At 39.6% G+C, this 19,922-nt stretch overlaps 1 protein-coding gene across 13 annotated transcripts in view; it reads right to left on the bottom strand.

Annotated features, from left to right (window-relative positions):
* ANKRD44 (ankyrin repeat domain 44) overlaps positions 1-19,922 on the bottom strand; it is a 417,689-nt gene that overhangs the window by 231,013 nt on the left and 166,754 nt on the right. For all 13 annotated transcript variants that reach the window (XM_033944467.1, XM_033944471.1, XM_033944473.1 and 10 more), the window contains exon 2: positions 4,694-4,777. In XM_033944467.1, coding sequence (XP_033800358.1) covers positions 4,694-4,777 — 84 coding nt within the window. The remainder of the gene's footprint in view (positions 1-4,693; positions 4,778-19,922) is intronic.

Raw genomic sequence — 19,922 nt, 5'->3', positions numbered from 1 at the left:
TCATTACTCCCTAATGTGCAGTGACTTAAATATTGCTGCGCTATTTTTAGAAAAAGTAGCATTAGTTCTCCTATATTTGGAAGAAAAAATCTCCACAGGTCAGAAGAGCGATGCTATACCAGCCAAAATTTAGAGGAGGAATGGGTCTCCCTCATTTTGCACTTTATCTGATCTAATTTAATCTTTGATTTTATATAGCAATTCATCCCAGCAGGAGGGCTCGACTAAGTTAACAAAAAAATAATAAATTATACAGGAGATTAGAACAGAAGTTATATCTTTTAGGCCAAAATTTTATCTTTTATGGTTGATTATTTGAAAAATAAAAATCATTAGTAAATTTCTGAAATAAATAGGTCTTCAATGCTTTACAAAAAGTAAGTAGATGAGAGAGATCTCTAATTATAGAAGGAAGGTCATTTCAAACTTTTACAAATAAAAAAGAAAATGATCGACAAAAATTGGCAAAAGTTTTAATTCTTTTAACAGTGGGAAAGCCAAGTTTTGATTTCTGAGAGCTTCTAGAATTAGAGATTTCTTGTGAATTAAGTGAAACAGACCAAAGGAGAAAAAATACCATACAGGATTTTAAAAATTACAGTCGAACACTTAAATTGGATCCTCCAGTAGACAGGAAGCCAATGAAGGGATCTCAGCAAAGGTGTGACATGGTCATATTTATGTTTACCGTATATCAATTTAGCCTCCGTATTCTGGATAAGTTGTAGCCTCCTCAAATTACATTTAGTTAAACAAGCATAAAGCGAATTGCCATAATCCAGCTGAGATAAAATAATGGTCTGAATCAGAATTGCAAAATGTTGCTGAAAAAAAAGATGACGCACTCTTCTAAGCATCTTTAAACTGAAAAAAAAAACCAAAAAAACATTTTTTTGTAACATGATTAATTTGATTAGATAATGAAAGTGAAGAATCCAGAATAAAACCCAGAATTTTAGATGAAAAATCCATTTTCAGTGTGTCATGAGAGGCTAACAAAATTGAGGCTGCTCAATTACAGATTGTAGCAGAATGGATACATAGCCTTTCCAAACCTTGGCTTTGTTTGGGGCACGAACTGCTAGAAACCATTCCTCTGGGCATTGCTATGGCTCCCCCTTGGATAGGCTGCTACAGCTTCATCAAGAGGTTAATTTTTTCATGTGGATACCCTTAGCTACTTGGATATGTCGCCGAGCCAAGTTATTTCCTGATCAGAGATATTTTCTCCTTACTGCCATCTCTTATTTACCTGAGTTTCCACCAAATCAACAGGATAGGACTTTTTTTTAATTAGGCCAAGCACTCTTTGAAAACACTAAATCAACTATGGGTGGATGGGAAAACTCTCCCCTTTGAAGAGCTTGCGACTGAATGTGGTATTCCCGATAAGGATCTTTTTCATTATCATCAACGGTGTGCCTTTTTAAAGCATAAGGGAAGGGAAAAATTAGAGTTAACAGAGAAACTGATGGAAATAGCTTTGAGAACGGGCACTGGGAGAGGGGGCATAAATAAATTATATCAGGCATTGCTAGACCAACAAAACCCTAAGATTTTTTACACAGCTCGTAGGGAGTGATATTTAAGACAACAGTATACCACACAGTATTGGATTCTGATATCTCTGTTAACTCTAATTTTTCCCTCTGTTAACTAATTTTTTATTGGATTCTGATCTGCTCCCATCTGTTTAAGGTCTCTATATTTGTTTCTTTGGTGGAAAATGGTTTTAAATTCTTCTTACTCCAGCTTGCATTCAAAAAATGTTTCCCCACAGCTCAGAAATTTGTTAGAGGGACCTTTTCTATATTTGGTGGGAAAGTCCGAAGGTATACTCTTTCTGGACTGAGGTTTTGCGTTGCTTGGCTACCATGCTGGATTCCTCATACCCTACGACTCTAGCCTTCTGTCTCCTTCATCAGCGGCCTCCTGGGATGCCAAAACCAGCCCATAGGTTTGCTACCTACTTATTTGTAGCAGCAAAATTGAATTTGGCATGCTTGTAGAAATAGCCTACAACTCCTTCACTGAGTACTGTGCTTGTTAAATTGGACTATATTTGTTTAATGTCTAAATTGACGGCTTTTCAAAATGGGCGATTTGTAAGTTTGAAAAGCTGTGACCGAATGCACTGATTGAGGATGTGTGTGGTAATGTCCAGGTGGCCCTGATGCAGCGGATGTATGCAATTCCCGCGAAACGCTGGCCGCGTTGGCGAATGGACATGAATTGAGATTTTACTATTAAGACTCCGACAGTGAAGACTACTAAACAAATAAGATAAGTTTTTGTGGTCGAGTTTTTCAAATTTTGATATTACACACAGTATTTGATGCAGATTTTTTGAATAAGCATTACGTATTTAAAACCACATCTTAAATATTGAGTGGTGTAGGGTTTATATTACAAAATAGTGATTAAAAAATAGCACTTAAAAAATAGTTCTAAAGGCCAATGATTGGAGCAGGAGTATTTCTACTACGCGGATTGTCTCAGTTTGTGACTGCATTGCTGTGCGTAGGCTCCATTTCTGAGGCCGTATAGGATGCCTGGATAGATGAAGGCTTGACAATACTGATGTGTATTGTTTGATATAGTGGTATTTCGCTATTATTTTTGTACTTCGATTTGTAAGTTACCATAAGATTTGGAATGCATAATTGTCATGGGACAATACAGTATATCCTAAAATATTGGCATTGCAAATTTTTTTAATGTATTCTCTCTTTCTGCCCAGGAGCAAAGAAGTGTGTTTGTGGGGGGGGAGGGTGTCTTCTCCCCATACACTGCTTACGGATTCTTTCTTAGCGGCTTGTTTATTGCCTGTTTTAAGGGGGGTGGAGTTCTCATTTTGGTTTATTACTTTGTAATGTTTCTATTTTTGCTACTGGAGTTTTGTATTATTTTTCATAAATAAAAGTTTTTTTAAAAAGTGGCTTTACTACTACTACTATTAATTATTTCTACAGCGCTACCAGATGCACAGTGCTGCAGAGTCACAAAGATGAAGAAAACAGTCCCTGCTCGAAAGAGCTTACAATCTAAACAGCCAAGTCAGACAAACAAGATGTCATGGATACAGTTAAGGGGAACAGTTAATCAGCTGGCTGCGTTGGAGGGCAGAGGAGTAGGGTTAAGGATTGAAAGTTATAACAAAAAAGGTGGGTTTTCAGTCTTCTTTTAAACAAGGGAAGGGGTTTGACAGACAAACTCAGGTAATTTATTCCAGGCATAGGGGGCAGCTAGATGAAGGAACGAAGTCTGGAATTGGCAGTGGAGGAGAAGGATAAAGCTATGAGCAGCTTATCTGAAGAATGGAGTTCTCTGGGAGGTGTATAAGGAAAGAGAAGAGAGGAGAGATATTGAGGGGCAGCAGAATGAACATACTAGTAAGTCAGTAATAAGATCTTGAACTGTATGCGATGGCAGATAAGGAGGCAGTGAAATGACTTAAGGAGGGGGGGGGGCATGAGCGTAGCGAGGTTGGTAGAAGATGAGTCGCGCAGCAGAGTTTTGCACATATTGCAAGGGGAAAGAGGCGACACTGCGGGATACCAGATAGAAATAGACTGCAGTAATCTAAGCGTGAGGTTACGAGAGCTTGGACGAGGGTCCGGGTAGTGTGCTCAGAGAGAAAGGAGCGAATTTTGGTGATATCGAAGAGACAGAAGCGACAGGTCTTAGCAGCTTGTTGGATATGCATAGAAAATGAGAGGTCAGAATCGAAGACCACTCCAAGGTTGCGAGCAGAGACTGGAACAATGACAGTATTATTTACTGAGATGGAGAAAGAAGGAGGAGGAGCAGAGGGTTTAGGAGGAAAGGGCTGTTTAGGTCATTAAGGGTCACTTAACACAACTTACAGCCCTAACGCCATTTGATGAATTACCCCCTCCCCCCTTAATGACTTTCACAGGATCACAAGGAGCAGCAGTAAGATTTGTGCCGGGTTCCCCTAGAAATCAAGGCTGGTACTTTAATCACTAGACTACTCCTCTAAAGCATCACAAGCATGAGCTAGAAAGTACTGATACATCTGAAGGTCCTATAAATCGGCAAGCTGCTAAGCTTAGAAATCCATGGAAAGCCTACAGGCCACATTTATCAAATATACTGATCTAATTTGTGCCCAAAGAAATTCTTTTATGAAATCAGGTTTGTGTAAGAATTCATTTTACTGCTATATCAGCTGCTTTTACTAGAAGCGGCAAATACCAAAGGAAGCTGTGAATGGTTAATTGCGACATTTCAACATGTTATTTACTATAAATAAAGGCTCTCACAAGTAGAGCAGAAAACTGAGTGAAAGATTTTTGGCTAAAAACCTCTGCTTATTTATAACTGTTCCCCGTGGTCCTAGCCACAAATGAGCCAATCCATTCCTATGGGAGAATCTGGTACAGTGGCAGTTTTTAGCTGTCTTGTGAGAGCTGTGGCCAAAAGAATTCAAACAGAAATCCTAAATGGCCTGACCTCTGCTCCAGAAAACCTAATTAATTAAGAGGCTCTTTAGAAATTCAAGACATGCTCTCCATTTATACTAGCTTGCAAACAGGAAGCTCAAGTAGACTGTGGGGAGGTCAGGTGTCCCTCTCGGTAGATTTGACTGGTCTCTTACTTGCAGAATAAAATGTATTTTAAGGGGAATAAACCACAAAAGCAACCGATTTCACAGGCTCCAGTTACTTACCAAAGCATTGACATCTTCAGTTTTATAGATTAACATCCGAATCTCCTCTGGATCCCCATTGAAAATTGCTTGAACAAGTAGTGGCTAAAAAAGAAAAAAGGATTTTCATTAGTCTTCATCCATTTTTTCTGTTTAGATTTACTTATTGTTCTAAATCAGTGTTTCTCAACCTGCGGTACACGTACCCTAGGAGGTACGCGGGACACCTGTTGGGGTTACGCAGGCTGACCGCCACCCAGGATCTCTCCCTGCCTCTCCCACCCACTGAAACCGCAGCCGCGTCCAATTTTTCCCTGCCTCTCTGCCCCAGCCACCCAACACACTCCCCCCACCACCACCGACGACGCCACCGACACAGCAACAGGGATGGGCCAGGCGCGTGCAGCAACTGCACAAGTGGCCGGCTCACAAGCCTTCCCCCGACGTCAATTCTGACGTAGGAGAGGAAGTTCCCGGCCATCCAATCGCTGGGGAAGCCTGTAATCAATCTTGCTGCAGAGTTAATCAACAAATACAGAGCTCTCATTTTCACTTTAGAGACTCCTAAGTATAGTGCATTATAATAATCCACCCTACTCAGAATCAATGCCTGCACAACACTATGCATGGCCCTTGTTATCCAGCTCTGAGTCAGCCATTCACTCTCCTGATATCTCTAACAACTGGAACTGGGCAAAGGAAGATGGCATCTCTGCCAACTAAGGTATTAATTTTAATGCAGGGGCGGGGAGGGGGGAAGGGCTGAGATGAACTCTTTTGTTGGTCTAAAGCAGGGTGTTAAAAATAATCCGCTCTAGTTGTCAAATATGCCAGAATATCAACTTGAGCTAAAGAAAGGAAGTCAAAATTACTTTGCCAAACTGCCTGATTTAAATATGCTCAAAATATCTTACAATATCCGACTCCTTAGGCATTTAAAAAGAATAGCTATGCTTCAAGCCAAGTGAGAAAATAACACGTCATTCTTTCAAGAACATTAAAGAAAACACAGAACAAGAATTATGGAAAACTCACATGTGTGCAGAAATGTTTTTAAAAAATCTAATATTTGTGGATCACACTGTGCCTACATAGGTTCATGATAATTTACAAAGTTAAGAGCCCATACAATACATGGAGAGCTTACAGAGAACAAGACATCAATTGCAGAAAGTGCAAAAGAAGGGCCTTGGCATTTTCTGCCAGAGCTAACAATTACATACAATTTAGTATAAAACAAGTTATATAGTATAGTCTGCTTTACAATGCTGAAGCTGGTTAAAACCTATTGGACAAATATTCAGTTTGATCAGGGTAGTAATTGATCAAGGTAGTAATTGATTGATCAGTTCAAGGTAGTAAATGATTGATCGATCCTAAGTTTTTGGTAAAGAAATGTTTTCAGCTTTCTCTGAATTTTAGGTAGCAGGATTCTTTTCTTATGACTGTTCCAAGTCTTGACAGAGAAGTAGGTGAAAATAAAACAAAATGGTCAAGTTCTTTATTGAACTTCTGACACCGGAGTGCAGGGGGGAGGGCTCTTTGGGGGGGGGTGCTTTTGTCTTCTGTAGGTCTTCGTGAAGGAATAATGCGATAGACCTGACTGTTCCTGCTTATTTCTATTATTAGATGTTGTTGTATTTATAAAATATAAAACTCAATAAAAACCTTTTTTTGTTAGTTTGTTTTTTAAAAACCCCCAAAACAAAATGGTCACATCTAGGCACACTTTTCCTCACTTCATTGTTTTTTTTAGCAGTATTACACCTCAAAGAGAAACATTCCCTTCACAAACAAATGGCCATTCTTTACAACTCCCCACGCTATCTTACCCAGTATATATAGGATACCTTTCCAATGGGAAGGGGTAAAACGCAGACCTCACGGACCAGACGAACCTTGTGGATCTAAAACCGCACGTCCTTAAAAATCTGAGGTCCGTGCCACTTGTAGTTTCTGGCTCTGACAGACCTCTATGACAATTTAGCGCTGACGGATCCGTCTCAGCATAGGGAGGGAAAAGTATTAGGATCCGTCAGCGCTAAAAAATGTCACCGAGGTCTGTCAGAGCCAGAGACTAGTGCTGGAGTGGCTCTAAAACAAATCCTTTAAACTGGTTTCCTGCAGCCCCAGTAAATTTAAAAATCGGAGGTCCGCAGCTCTATGACATTTTATCGCTGACGGATCCTAATACTTTCCCCTCCCTATGCTGAGACGAATCCGTCAGCGCTAAATTGTCATCGAGGTCTGTCAGAGCCAGAAACTAACTACAAGTGACACGGACCTCAGATTTTTAAGGACGTGCGGTTTTAGATCCGCGAGGTCCGTCAGGTCCGCGATTTACTCCTTCCCCTTTCCAACTCTCAACCCTCTATGCAGAATAAGAAAAGTGTAAGACAGGGAAAAGTGACTCTCAGCTGCCTCATACAGGGGTCCTTTTACTAAGGTGGGCTAACCAATTTAGCATGCGCTAAAGATAAGCGCACGTTAAATGCTAAGGCGCCCATTATATTCTATGGGCGCCTTAGCATTTACCGCGCACGCTAAATCAGTTAGCATGCACTAAATTGGTTAGCGCGCCTTAATAAAAGGACCCCACAGTGACATTCTCTTGAATACACAACATCACAGAGGGAGCACCTTACAAGAGGTGGTTTAACCACTAGGCAAACTGCACGGCAGCTTCTTGGGAATAGCAGAGAAACGCTGTAGTCAAAGCAAACCAATGGATCCTGCTATGCACCTACAAGGAACCTTCAGAATGTGCTTTTAGTTAGAGGGAGGACAGGTAATGATCAAATAATCTGGATAAATGGATTTTGGAAATTGCCCTCATTACATATGAAATAAATACAGTATAGGACAGGTGAAAGTGGGATTTAAATAAATAAATAACAAGTGCACCACTTTATTTCTACTGAAAAGTCACTTCTACCGGAAGAAAAAGCCTCAGGTCTTTGGCAGAGCATAAGCTCAAACAAACCACCTCCGCCCACATCATCAGCTCAAAAAACGTCCGCTTAGAATGACTAAATGCCTTTTCAATTTTTTTCAACCGCGACTGGGACTTTAAGCAACAGTTTTTAATATTGTGCTATCTGACTTTTATGATGTCTCGTTTGCAGCTAACGTTTCACGGGTCTCAGCCGTTTCTTCAGGGCTCTCAAGCTTTCATATTGTCTTTACGCAATTTATACTGTTAAGCAGTCAATCGCTTCAGCGACCTGTTTCCTCATTACATATGTACATTCAAAACAAAGTTTAATATTTACAAGTGTGAGGTCCATATATGCATTTTTGGAAAAACCTAAAAATTGCTCTCGGATAGTCATTAATGCTGAAAATCTTGAGGGGATGGGGGGGGGGCTAAGGGCCTGAAAGATAACTAGAAGTGGATGCAAGACTGAAAGTTTGCCTTGGGCAGCTAATACTCTTGTACAACCATTGCATATTATACAATGGACGGCTACAAAACATATGAAGTTTTTATAAATATTTGGGATCTGGAATACCATGACTCCAGTGGCACGTAGCCGATTATTGAACTGTTAACTTGTTTTCTGTGTTGTGTCTTGGTTTGATTCTACTGCTTGCATCTTGGTGAAGGAGGACTGGGAGGGGTTAGATGGGTGGGGGGGAGTGTTAGGGGGGAATTGGAGGGGTTTATGCTGAAACTGTGAGCCAGTATTGCTGTATTGTTATATTGCTTTGTATATTGTTTCTCTTGGGCTCAATAAAATATATTTGACATAAATGTTTGGGATATTTCCCAGTTATTAGTTTTTGTATCATTTCAGAGCATACTGGTGTGTCATCTCTGAAGTTCTCTCATTGGATTTTGGCGACATCAAATTCTTCTATCACAGGCGTGAGCCACTACCCTATTGCGTTTTCAAGACTTCCATGAGATTGATTTTGGTTCCATTACATGAAAATAGGTCTCATGAGCATTCTTTGTGGAAATCATGAAAACTCAATTGGGATGTGACCCTCAAGGGCTATGGCTGCTCACCCCTATTCTAACATAATGGGAAAATGCCCAATATGTACTGAGAAAGCGGATAGTTGGAGATTGTATTGCATTGTATTTACTGTATTTGATATACTGCTTGTACATAAGTATTCAGCGGTGCACAAAAACTAAAACATTAGGCATTAGGGCCTGGATTCTGCGCAGGATGCACGGTCTCAGCAGCTGCCTAAGTGGCTTTTGAGAATCGCACACGGGCGTCCTATACAGAATCGCGCCTAAGCCCGCATAAGAACTTGATTCTCTAACCGACGTCCATGTTACAGACGCCGATTAGAGAATCGGGTTGCCGCTGAGCTTATCGCGGTAAAGGATCTTCCTGCAACCTGTCCCCATCTCCTGCGTACAGTGTGCTTTGTGTTTTATTTAATTTTGTGGTGACCATTATGTATTAATAAGATTATATTGTGTGTATATGAAAAATGGATGGAAGAAATTGCATTACAATTAGTACTATTATTTGGGGGGGGTGAAGTCAGGGGTGGAGCTTGTGCGGGTCTGGGGTGAGACTTGGGTGGGTCTGGGGTGGAGCTTGGACAGGGATACTTGGTTGGTATTTGTTAAGCTTAGGGAGTACTTGGCTTGAACAAGTTGAGAAACACTGTTCTAAGATTATAATGCATTGTCTTTGCTTCTTGACAATTTATCTGTATAATCTCTTTCATTTTTGATAGTGAAACCTACATAAGATAACATTACTGTAAGGGTATACACTCACAGAGTAGTTAATAAAAGAAAAACACTGCCATTCCCAATAGGAAAAATACTTCTTTAAAGCAGGCAAGCCCAACGGCAGTCCTCAAGGGCCACCAAAAGGCCACATTGTCAAGCTCTCTCTAATACATATGCATGAAAGATTTGCAAGCTTGCCTTAGAGGTTTTTAAAATGTCAGTCATCATCACAGGAAATGATAACAGCTGTGCATCCGGGTTCAGTGAATACATTTTTCCTTCTGTATTCGCAGGGGACGCAGGCGGAACACAGATGCAAATACTGAAAAACCGCAAATAACTTTTTCTATGTTATTTGCGGTTTTGTGAAAACACCATCGTTTTTACTATTGAAACCGCAAATAACTTTTCAACTGTTATTCGCGGTTCGGAGCAGCGATTCCAAGCGATTTTAGGGCTTGGAGCAGGACATAGACGATTTTAAAAAGAGAAGTTAGAAGACAAGAAGCGGGGGGAAGTAGACAGGCGAGGCAAAGATACCAAACAGGAAAGAAGAAGAAGGGGGTTCACGTGTGAACTATTGAGCGTCTGCTTCTTCCCGTTTGACTGAGAACATAAAAGTTGCAATGCTGGGAGAGACTGAAGGGGTCCATTGAGCCCTATATCTTGTTACCAACAGTGACTAACCCAGGTTCTGTTAGGGCGCAGGACCTGTTCCCAAAATCTTTTAGAGAACTGCCATAGACTGTGTGTGTGCGTAGAGGATTTCTCTGCCAGCAGCACCTGTCACACGTCATCACAAACGCTGAGAAGTTTCTCCATATCTGAAAAGCTTAGTTAATACTCAAATCAAAACACTTGCGCTCGAGAGTCCACAGAATTACACTCTCTCCCCGCCCCCGACTAGCTCTTGGCGGTATTTCCTAGCTCAGCAAGCCTTTCTCACCCGCTCCCCACTCTCATCATGCTGCGACAGTCAACAGCTCTCCCCTGGCCAGGGAATTAGCAGAGTTCTCAGTCGGAAACGCGGACAACACCGCATGGAAGCAGTGATTTTCAGAGTGAATGGTAAACGATAAACATTTTTATCGGTACAGTAAAAGAAAAAGGAACTTTAATGACGGCGTAATTGGGGGGCGGAGTCAGCAGCCGAAAAATCGCGAATAAGCGAATCCACAGATACGGAAACCACTCAGATTCTATATATAGTACTCAGATTAGGGCACAGTTTTGAGATGCACATTCAAATTAATTGGCTAGTAACCATCAAATTGGACGCTGACAACCAATTACTGACATTAATTGGCATCAATTAGGATTTGCATGCACATCCAGCTGTGTGTTATTCTATAACGCTGGGTGCTTACATCCCATAGCAAAAAAAAAACCAAAAAAGAACACGTGGCCACAGCCATGGGAGGGGCATAGGCAGGTCAGGAGCATTCCAAAAGGTTATGGGAAGTGTTATAGAATAATGGGTGTCTGCATCCAACTTGAGCAGTTTCAGCAGGCAGTCTGGTGCCCAGAGTTGGGTATGGGAACCAGCACTAAGTGCTATTTCAGGAAGGATGCAAGCCCTCTATAGAATAAAGTATAGAACCAATCTTTTACAGCACCCATTTTTGAGCACCATTTATAGGGGCCGATTCTGTAAGCGGTGCCTGATGCTGCAGGTGGAGCCTGTCGCATAACAATCACAGACAGGCTCCGCCTACAGAATCACAGCTAGCAAGGACCCTAGTGCTGGAAACGTAGGCCAGGGTTTTACAGACACTGAACACAGCAATTATGAGGATCGTTGAATGCATTTCTTGAAGTTACTTGGCACCCTCTTTGACACGAAGAGAAAAACAACTGAAGCAAAATCAAGAGGCTTGATGGCCCAGGCAGCTCAAATGAAAAGTATGCCGAAAAACATCGAAGATCTCTGGGGCAAAAAAGTTCTTAAAGTGGTCCGAGAGCCGGAAAATCAAAAATGAATAAGATTTAAACAAATTTGAGGGAGTGACTAAAAAAAAATGAGAAAAATGAACGACGATAAAATAAAAACTAGTAGGCACAAAAAAAAATTTCAAAGTTTGACATGCTGAGGAGAAATCAGATGTACGTGACAGTAGTGCTCTTGGCAGTGTCTGTACCAGGTTCCATCACCCACATGTGAGAATATTATATTTGCTTCTCCTCGGAAAAAGCATTTATTTATTACAGATGCTACCTTTATTTTACAGCATTTATTATTTTGTCTCACCTAAAGCTCAGAGCAAATTTACAAAGTTAAAATATAATTACACAACAATCCATCATATACTACCTAAAGCTACGTTACAAAGCTTAAAACATTTTTTCATATAAAACCATGCCTTTAAAATGTTTTTTAAATCAAACATAGCAATGGATATGATGTTATTCTGAGGGTATTTAATATCAAAGTTTAGGCCTTGGGATTGCAAAATCTACCCTATAAGTAATTTAATGTTATTTGGTCTTTCAGAAAGACCTTGCGAAATCAACCTAAACCTCTGGCCAAATTATAATGCTGTATTCGGTCAGATAAATATACTATGCATGTAATACCACTAAGATATCCAAAGGCTAAAATTTAAACACAAAGTACAACAAATAAGGCAAAACACTGCAGAAGTTACTTAATGTTCTGTTCTTATCCCAGTTTGGGACTTTTAATTGTATATTGCCTCATGAGTGGATTCTTTATGTATTTGTTTTATTTTATAAAATTGTGCCTTTATAAAATAGGGTTGACAATAACCCTCAGTAATTTGCAAATACTCTTGCAGAAATTTATACTTGCTCTGAAAAAGGTATACACATGTACCTGTACCTTTTGTGTGTACGAACATACTCCCCCTCATTCTCTAGCAGGGTACCTAAAGCTAGGTGTCAGTTGTTAGTGCATACTATAGAATGCTATACAATCACTTCTAAGTTCAAAAAAAGTTCTTTTACCAAGTTACATTTCTTTTAAAGCTCGTTAAAGCTGGCGAGGTTGGATGACGTGAGATGGCTCTGGCAAGGATCCTTGAAAAAGCTTTATGCGAAACATGTTGGACCCAGCCTTCCCAGATTGTGTTATTAAAATAGCTAAAAGATAAGTAAAGATAACTTTTCAGTTTAAGATAGCTAACTAAAATAAAGATTATTGCTTGATAGGAATCTTATCCTATAGATTACATTAGTGTTTTCTATCCCGCCAATACCTTTCAGCTCTAGGTAACTTACAAAAAGAGTTGGCCTGAGCATTCCCAGGGAGTTTACAGAGTCGATAGATAGACTGAGCTTACACGAATTGACGACTAAAGAGTTTAAAGGAGAGAAGATAATTAAATACCCAATATTAATGTATCAGTGACCATAGGACACATAAAGCTTTTATATGTTATATTTTTATTTAAGAAATTTGTATACAGGATAAAAGATACAACACTCTGAAAACGAAAACAAACTTAAACAAAACTGAGGATAAGAGAATCTACCGTGTGTTTTTTTCGTGGAGACTGAAAGAATCCAACAAAAACAAATCATTATCCACCCCCATCCCCATTCCATCCTCTCACGCACTCCAGTGTCAAAAAATCAAAAGAGTACTTCGGGCTCCATGGGACAAGCTATCCCAAACAGAAGCCCAAATAGCTCGGAATTTTTTCCAACGACCAAGGCCACAATTCTTAACATCCAACTATTCATACTTTAACAAGGTAAATAGTTCATTTTTCCACATAGTATCGGTAGGTATCTCTGCCTGCCGCCATAGTAAAAGTATGCATTTCCTAGCCAACAAAAAAGCTTTTTGTAGTAACAAAGAATTACCCTTAGACAATCCCAAAGAAGAGATTTGGACACATAAAGCTTTACTGGTATGAGAGTATTTGAGCAGTGAGTGGTGTCGCTGAGGTCCAGAAGAATTTAAAGAGGGTTAAAAAGAAAAGTAACTTGATATAAAAACTTTTTTGAACTTGGAAGTGATTGTGGATGTATTACTGAGAAATTGACTCTAAGTATATTTAGAGATTAATAGGATTGACATCAAGTGAAGAACGTACTAAGGAATACTAGCACATACTATACAGAATGATAAATGTCAAAGTGGGAAAGCAATTTCCTGTAACATACACACACAACTGTCTTAGAGCTTAAATGGAAGGGTAGTGTACATGTGGGCAGCAGGTGAGCGTGTCTTCCACTTATGCATACAACTTACAGAATACTGTAAGTTGCACACATAAGTGCCACACTTAGGTACATGGGTGCATGTTTCTGATGATTTATTCTAGTATTCTATAAAACGGTCTATGCATACAGATGCCCTTATAGAAGGTGCATTCCCTGTGCTGCATTCAGACACCCAAATGGAAGTATCCAATTAAAGAATTGACCAAATTTATATAATATGCCCGTATATTGAATTCCACCCCAAACTACACCTTTGGGAATACCTATGGGCAGATCATGTAAAAGTAGATGCAATCTTGCTGTGTGCAATGCTATAACAGCCATTTTCAATGTAAAAACATACTTGACACCAGGAAAACCCAGACACCATTCACATACCCTCCAATCAGAGACATCAAACGGAAAAAACTGTATGATGGCCTTCAAGCCACACAGGCAGCAAAACTAGACCACCATTTCTCCAATCTACTAATCGCGACCCCAGACTACAAAACTTTCAGAAAAGAAATAAAAACCCTGCTATTCAAGAAATTCATGAAGACTAACACCGAATGAAACATTTCAATCCTCTGAAGCAACCCGCTCTACTCTGTAACACCTCTGGACATATCCAGAAATCCTCTTCTGTAATCCGCCTTGATCCGCAAGGTAATGACGGAATAAAAATCACTAATGTAATGTAATGTTAATGCTTTATATATTAGTTCTGTGCCGTCTAGTTCATCATCAAGCTGTCCATTTCAGAAAAGGCTCTCTCAAAACTGTAATTGTCTATTGTTTTATAACAACTTTTCATCTGATAGCAAATTCTGTTAGCATCAAGAATTGATGGAAGAATGTCAAATGTGTGGGAACCCTTCAGTCTTAAAGTTAGACAAGCAGACTTTCTCTGTAAAAGGTCTATAAAAGGTGTAGACTGTATTTCCCTGAACAGCAAAATTTAAGATGAGATGATCCACTGTTTGAGTCACAAGGTCTGCAAAAACAAAATCCTGCTCCAAATTATGCAGTTTCATCTGGCTTACTGAGGAATCATCATTTCCATCCTCAGATGTAACCGAGTAAAAGTAGTAAAAATTGGTGAAATTAGTACTTCAGTAAAAGTAAACGAAACAAATGTTTCCTGTACTTCTTTACAAGTAAAAATGATGAAACCTTTGCCTAAGTAATTAGTTACATTTACTTAGCTACTATACAACACTGTTTACACATGTAATGGTCCTCTTATGGTGGAAGTTGAGGGTTGCCCGAGAAGGTACACCAAAACTAAAGGGAACCCCTCTCCCTCCCCCTCAATAAGATCAAGACGTCCTAATGATCATTTGGCAAAGATTGTTGCTGGACTGGGCGCAGCGGGTTATAATTGGAATAAAATCTCCAGACAATTGCAAATAAAAGTTCGTGGTATTTAAAGCCTTAGAAAGAGCCTGACCACATGAGGTGGAGTCCAAAGAACAGTTGGTAGATCCTGAGGAAAGCAGGAGTCCTCTTGCTGTTTCATAAAGTATAATCCAAACAGAAACAGTGTTAATAGAGATCTCGATCCTGGTGTCATCTCATGCTTATTGCTCTCTCTAATTTTCACTTGTTTGACTAGAAGTACCACACTTATTCAAGTGAATGATTCATGAAGCATGAAGCGTGCCTGATTTTAAGGCCAAATGGGATCGGCACATGGGATCTATTCACAGGGCAAAGGTAGGGGAGGGACATTAAGGTGGGCAGACTAGATGGGCCGTGGGCCCTTATCTGCCGTCTATTTCTATGTTTCTATGTTTCTATGATATCCTTTACACATTAGTGTCAGGCCCAGCTAGTGTCCTTACATGATTCCTGTTAACCATCTTTTACAGTGTGCGAATGCAGTTTACAGTCCATTCTCATAGCATAATGCTTTAGCACCTAAACAGGATTAACTTTGTGCTCTATTACAGCAATCGACCAAACAGCACAATCGTTCAAGTTAAATTTCCTGTGAGTATAGCCCAAACTTCAGATTGGAAAGGTGTATATTCTCTTACCCCTCCTAACTCTCTTCACAATAAATAATACAATGTTTATAGATCCTCAGAAGTACTACCTAGCACTCATACAAATTCATTGTGTCAGGCTTTATATATTACTTACTCACTGGATCCTCCATAATTTACTATTAAATTTATAAATACTTTTTTCCACCTTTTGTGTATAAATAGTTTAAATATTTAGCTTAAAACTTGTGGTCATGCTTTCAGGGATTTATACCGCCAACATGGTTCACCCGAAGGGGTTTTATCAAGGCACCATATCCCTTTCTAAAGCTTAACACCACTGTAACCTACCCCTGTTGGCGGTATAAATCCCTGAAAGTATGCCCTATTTACGTTCCCTTAAGCTAAGGGTAAAAGTAAGAAACATCACGGGCATTGTCTTTCCTGTCAAGCAGCTTATTACGACAAAGATTTCTGTCCATTATTGATTAGATCCACATCTTATGAACATTACAGAAAACTTTTGAAGACACTTCTTTTTTCCAAATTTTTGGTTAATTAAATTTCAGTATATCACTTTATTCCTGTATTTCCTCATAGCATAATCTTTTGTTAACCGCATTGAACTAAGGGTTATGCGGTCTAGAAATTTGCTATTATGTTATGTTATTATGTTATATAGCTAGGAAGGACTTCTCAATGCAAGAGTAGATAAATAAAGTGTATATCTGACTTATGAAATAAAATAATTGGATCTTCATATATATTCAGCATTCAAGTGCTTGTACTAAGATGTCAGAAATCACTTGCACTGTCGTTAGTAGGATCATTGGCTAAAGGCTGATAACACGTAGTATCAGATAATTGTCTATGGACTTCCTGAAGATAGTTCTTTGTATCTAAAACTACAATTCCGCCGCCTTTGTCAGTTGGGCGGATGGTTATAGAAGAGTCCTAGGCTAGCTGAATGAGGGCCTCTCTCTGATTGTGCGTGAGATTTGAATGTATTCTTGACTGGTGAGATTCCCTGCGTTGGTTGTCTCTTTCCACTAATTGTTGAAAAACTTTAATGTGTGGATCAGTGAGTCCCAGGGGGCACCATGAAGATGGGGTCCTCAAAAAGTTTGTGGAAAACGCTGAAGCATCTTTGAAAAAATGACCTAGTTTACACTTTCTAATGAATTTGTATAGTGAAATTTGTGTATCGCTAGCATCATAGTGAGTTGTTGGAACAAAGGAAAGACCTTTACTCAAAACAGAATTTTCAATGTCCGTTAAAGGTCTAGTTGAAAGATTAAATATGTTTGAAGTATCTGCTAGGGTTTCTGGGGGTTGTATATATAGTCCAATGCCCTTTGTTTGTTACTTTATATTGGTCAGACTTCTCACAATATCAAACTTAGAATTGCTGAACATCTTAGCAAAATCCGCATCAACAAATTGGAAGCACCCTTTGTACAACACTGGGTGGAGAAGCAGCACACTATAGCAGACTGGTTTCTCAATAGTAGAAATCCCTACCTAAACTTTTGCGAGGAGGAGATCTTTCTCGGACTCTATGGATTAAGGAACAACGTTTAATTCTTAAATTGCATACTTTACATCCTGAGGGCTTAAACAGCGAAATAGAATGGCAAGCTTTTTTGTAGGCTAAGTCCAGTGTTAGGATTTACTATCTTTTCTGACAGTCTGATCAGGCTCAGCTGAGTTGCACGCAGCCCCGCCCCCATGGGAAGACGTCAGCAGACTCCATCTTGATATTTAAGTCAGCATTTTAGTCGGCGGCTTTTCAGCCGTTACACGAATGAAGCAGTAAAGAAAATCTTTTCATTCTACGTTATATGGCAAGTACCCTTTTTCTGTGTTGCCTCTAAAGAGTTACATTATAGATTTGTTTTTTAAAATGAATGTTATATAATTATCATTGAACGATATTTATATTTTAATTAACAGAGTACAAGATTTTTTTTGCCCGAATCACACTACTATTAGTTCTTTGGCATTTGAGCAGTTTATATCACCTTTTGGGTTCCTTGAAAAAGAACTTTGAAACATGGTCCATGTTGGGACCTGTTGAAACACCTGAAAGCTAAGTGGGAATTTTTTCCTTTCTTTTAATAAGAACATAAGAACATAAGAACATAAGCATTGCCTCCGCCGGGTCAGACCAGGGGTCCATCGCGCCTGGCAGTCCGCTCCCGCGGCGGCCCTCCAGGTCCATGACCTGAAAATGTTCCCTACCTAACCTAAAAAGTCCATATCCTATTTGCTCAATGTCCTGTGAGGTAAACCTCTATCTGTACCCCGTTATTCCCTTCACTTCCAGGAAGTCATCCAGTCCCTTTTTGAACCCCAGAATTGTACTCTGGCTTATCACCTCTCCGGGAAGCGCGTTCCAGGTGTCTACCACCCGTTGAGTGAAGAAGAACTTTCTTGCATTTGTTTTGAATCTGTCTCCTCTCAGCTTTTCTGAGTGACCTCTTGTTTTAGTTGCCCCTGCTAGTTTAAAGAATCTGTCCCTCTCCACCTTCTCTATGCCTTTCATGATTTTATAAGTCTGTATCATGTCCCCTCTCAGTCTCCGCTTTTCCAGGGTAAAGAGCCCCAGCCTGTCTAACCTTTCGGCATATGAGAGGTTCTCCATACCCTTTATCATCCTCGTTGCTCTCCTCTGGACCCTCTCGAGTATTGCCATGTCCTTCTTGAGGTATGGTGACCAGTATTGGACGCAGTATTCCAGATGTGGGCGCACTATTGCTCGATACAGTGGCAGGATAACTTCCTTCGTTCTGGTAGTGATACCCTTTTTGATAATGCCCAGCATTCTGCTCGCTTTTTTGAGGCCGCTGCACATTGCGCCTCCGGCTTCATTGTGTTATCCACCAATACCCCCAGATCTTTTTCTTTTGCCATTGAAAAATAGTCTTATTGTTTGAATAGCACGTTCACTTGAATTTTTTTCATAAAGTCATACACAGTGATGGGACGGTGGGTTTGGCTATAGGAGCCACGGCTCTAGGTCAAATCTCACAATTCTGAGTGTATGTGAAGATCCAATTAATTTATTTCATAAGTCAGATATACACTTTATTTATCTACTCTTGAATTGAGAAGTCCTACCTAGCTATATAGTATTTAATTACTTTGACTTCCTAGTTCTTTATGTTACGATAGAACATATTTCTCCACTTAATTCATACCATGTTATTATGTTATACACACAAATTAATGTATGTACAATCCGCATGCTTTAAAAAGTTCTTTTTATGCATACAGAGTACCCCGAGAGTACGCAGTAGGACCTATTCTATGGCAGATCGCGGACACCTCGCATAATATGGTATCAATGTGCTATTGTTTCGGGGCCCAAACTTATGCCACCCATAGACCTAGTTTCAGTGCGAGAGCCTAAGTGCAGCATGAACACCAATGTTTCGCTCATGTTCTGCCTCTGCTTAGGCTCCTTGCAAATCCATGCTATGAAAGTTAAGAGAATGTTTGCAGAATAGTGCAGAGGCATATATATGCCTGTATATGTACTAGTATGTCTTCTAGGTTAAAGAATTATCCCCATAAAGCACATATACATTTGTAAACCTAGCACAAAAAATACCCCAGAAAACAGGAAAAAATGTTTTTAGAAAAGCTTAGGCTGTAGTTTATTTTATTATGTATACCCCTAGTATAAAGATTTCTACTCACATTATTAGCTGTTTCCTATCACCCTATCTCAATGCTGCTTCTACATCAAGAAGTTTAAGTTGCCCTGACTGGTGCGGTGAGGGGGGAGCATTACACAGGTAATGTTTTCAGATCTTTACATATACTTTTCCAACAAATGTGTTTGCTTTGTGATTCAGTGCAAGACCCTCGTAAAACTCATTTGTGCTCTCTGTCCCAGTGCAGTGTGAAACCTACTACCCTTCCCCCCTTATCATCTTTTCTTTTGCCTTTTTTTTTTTTTTTTTTTGCAGAAAGGAAGATTTGTCAAAAAATATCTGTTTTACCGTTCTCATCTTTAACGGCTGCAATCTTTACTTTTCTTTTTTTAGCTTTAAGATAACTGGCCAATAATCTCCCTGCTTTATTCGAGTTTCCATAATACAGAGCTTACTGAGAAAACAAATCCTTCCTAGCCAATTGCGAGGAAATCTCATTATTATTTGTATTTAGCTTTCAAAAGGGCTTGTAAAGTAGGCCAATTGTGACTCTAAACTCTGAATATTTTGTTCCAAATTTAAAAATTCTAATTTTAGCCTTTTCCTACTATATGCTGAATACGAAATTATTTGGCCTCCCATTGTAGTTTTGAAAGCATCCTATATGGGTTTCTAAAGAGATTTCCTCTGAGGTGTTGAGTTAAAAATACTCATTAATTTTTAGCTGAATT

The sequence above is a fragment of the Geotrypetes seraphini genome, chromosome 5 (assembly GCF_902459505.1).
Source record: "Geotrypetes seraphini chromosome 5, aGeoSer1.1, whole genome shotgun sequence".
NCBI lineage: Eukaryota > Metazoa > Chordata > Amphibia > Gymnophiona > Dermophiidae > Geotrypetes > Geotrypetes seraphini.
The sequence above is the reverse complement of the archived record's forward strand: the minus strand, read 5'-3'. Positions and strand labels throughout refer to the sequence as shown.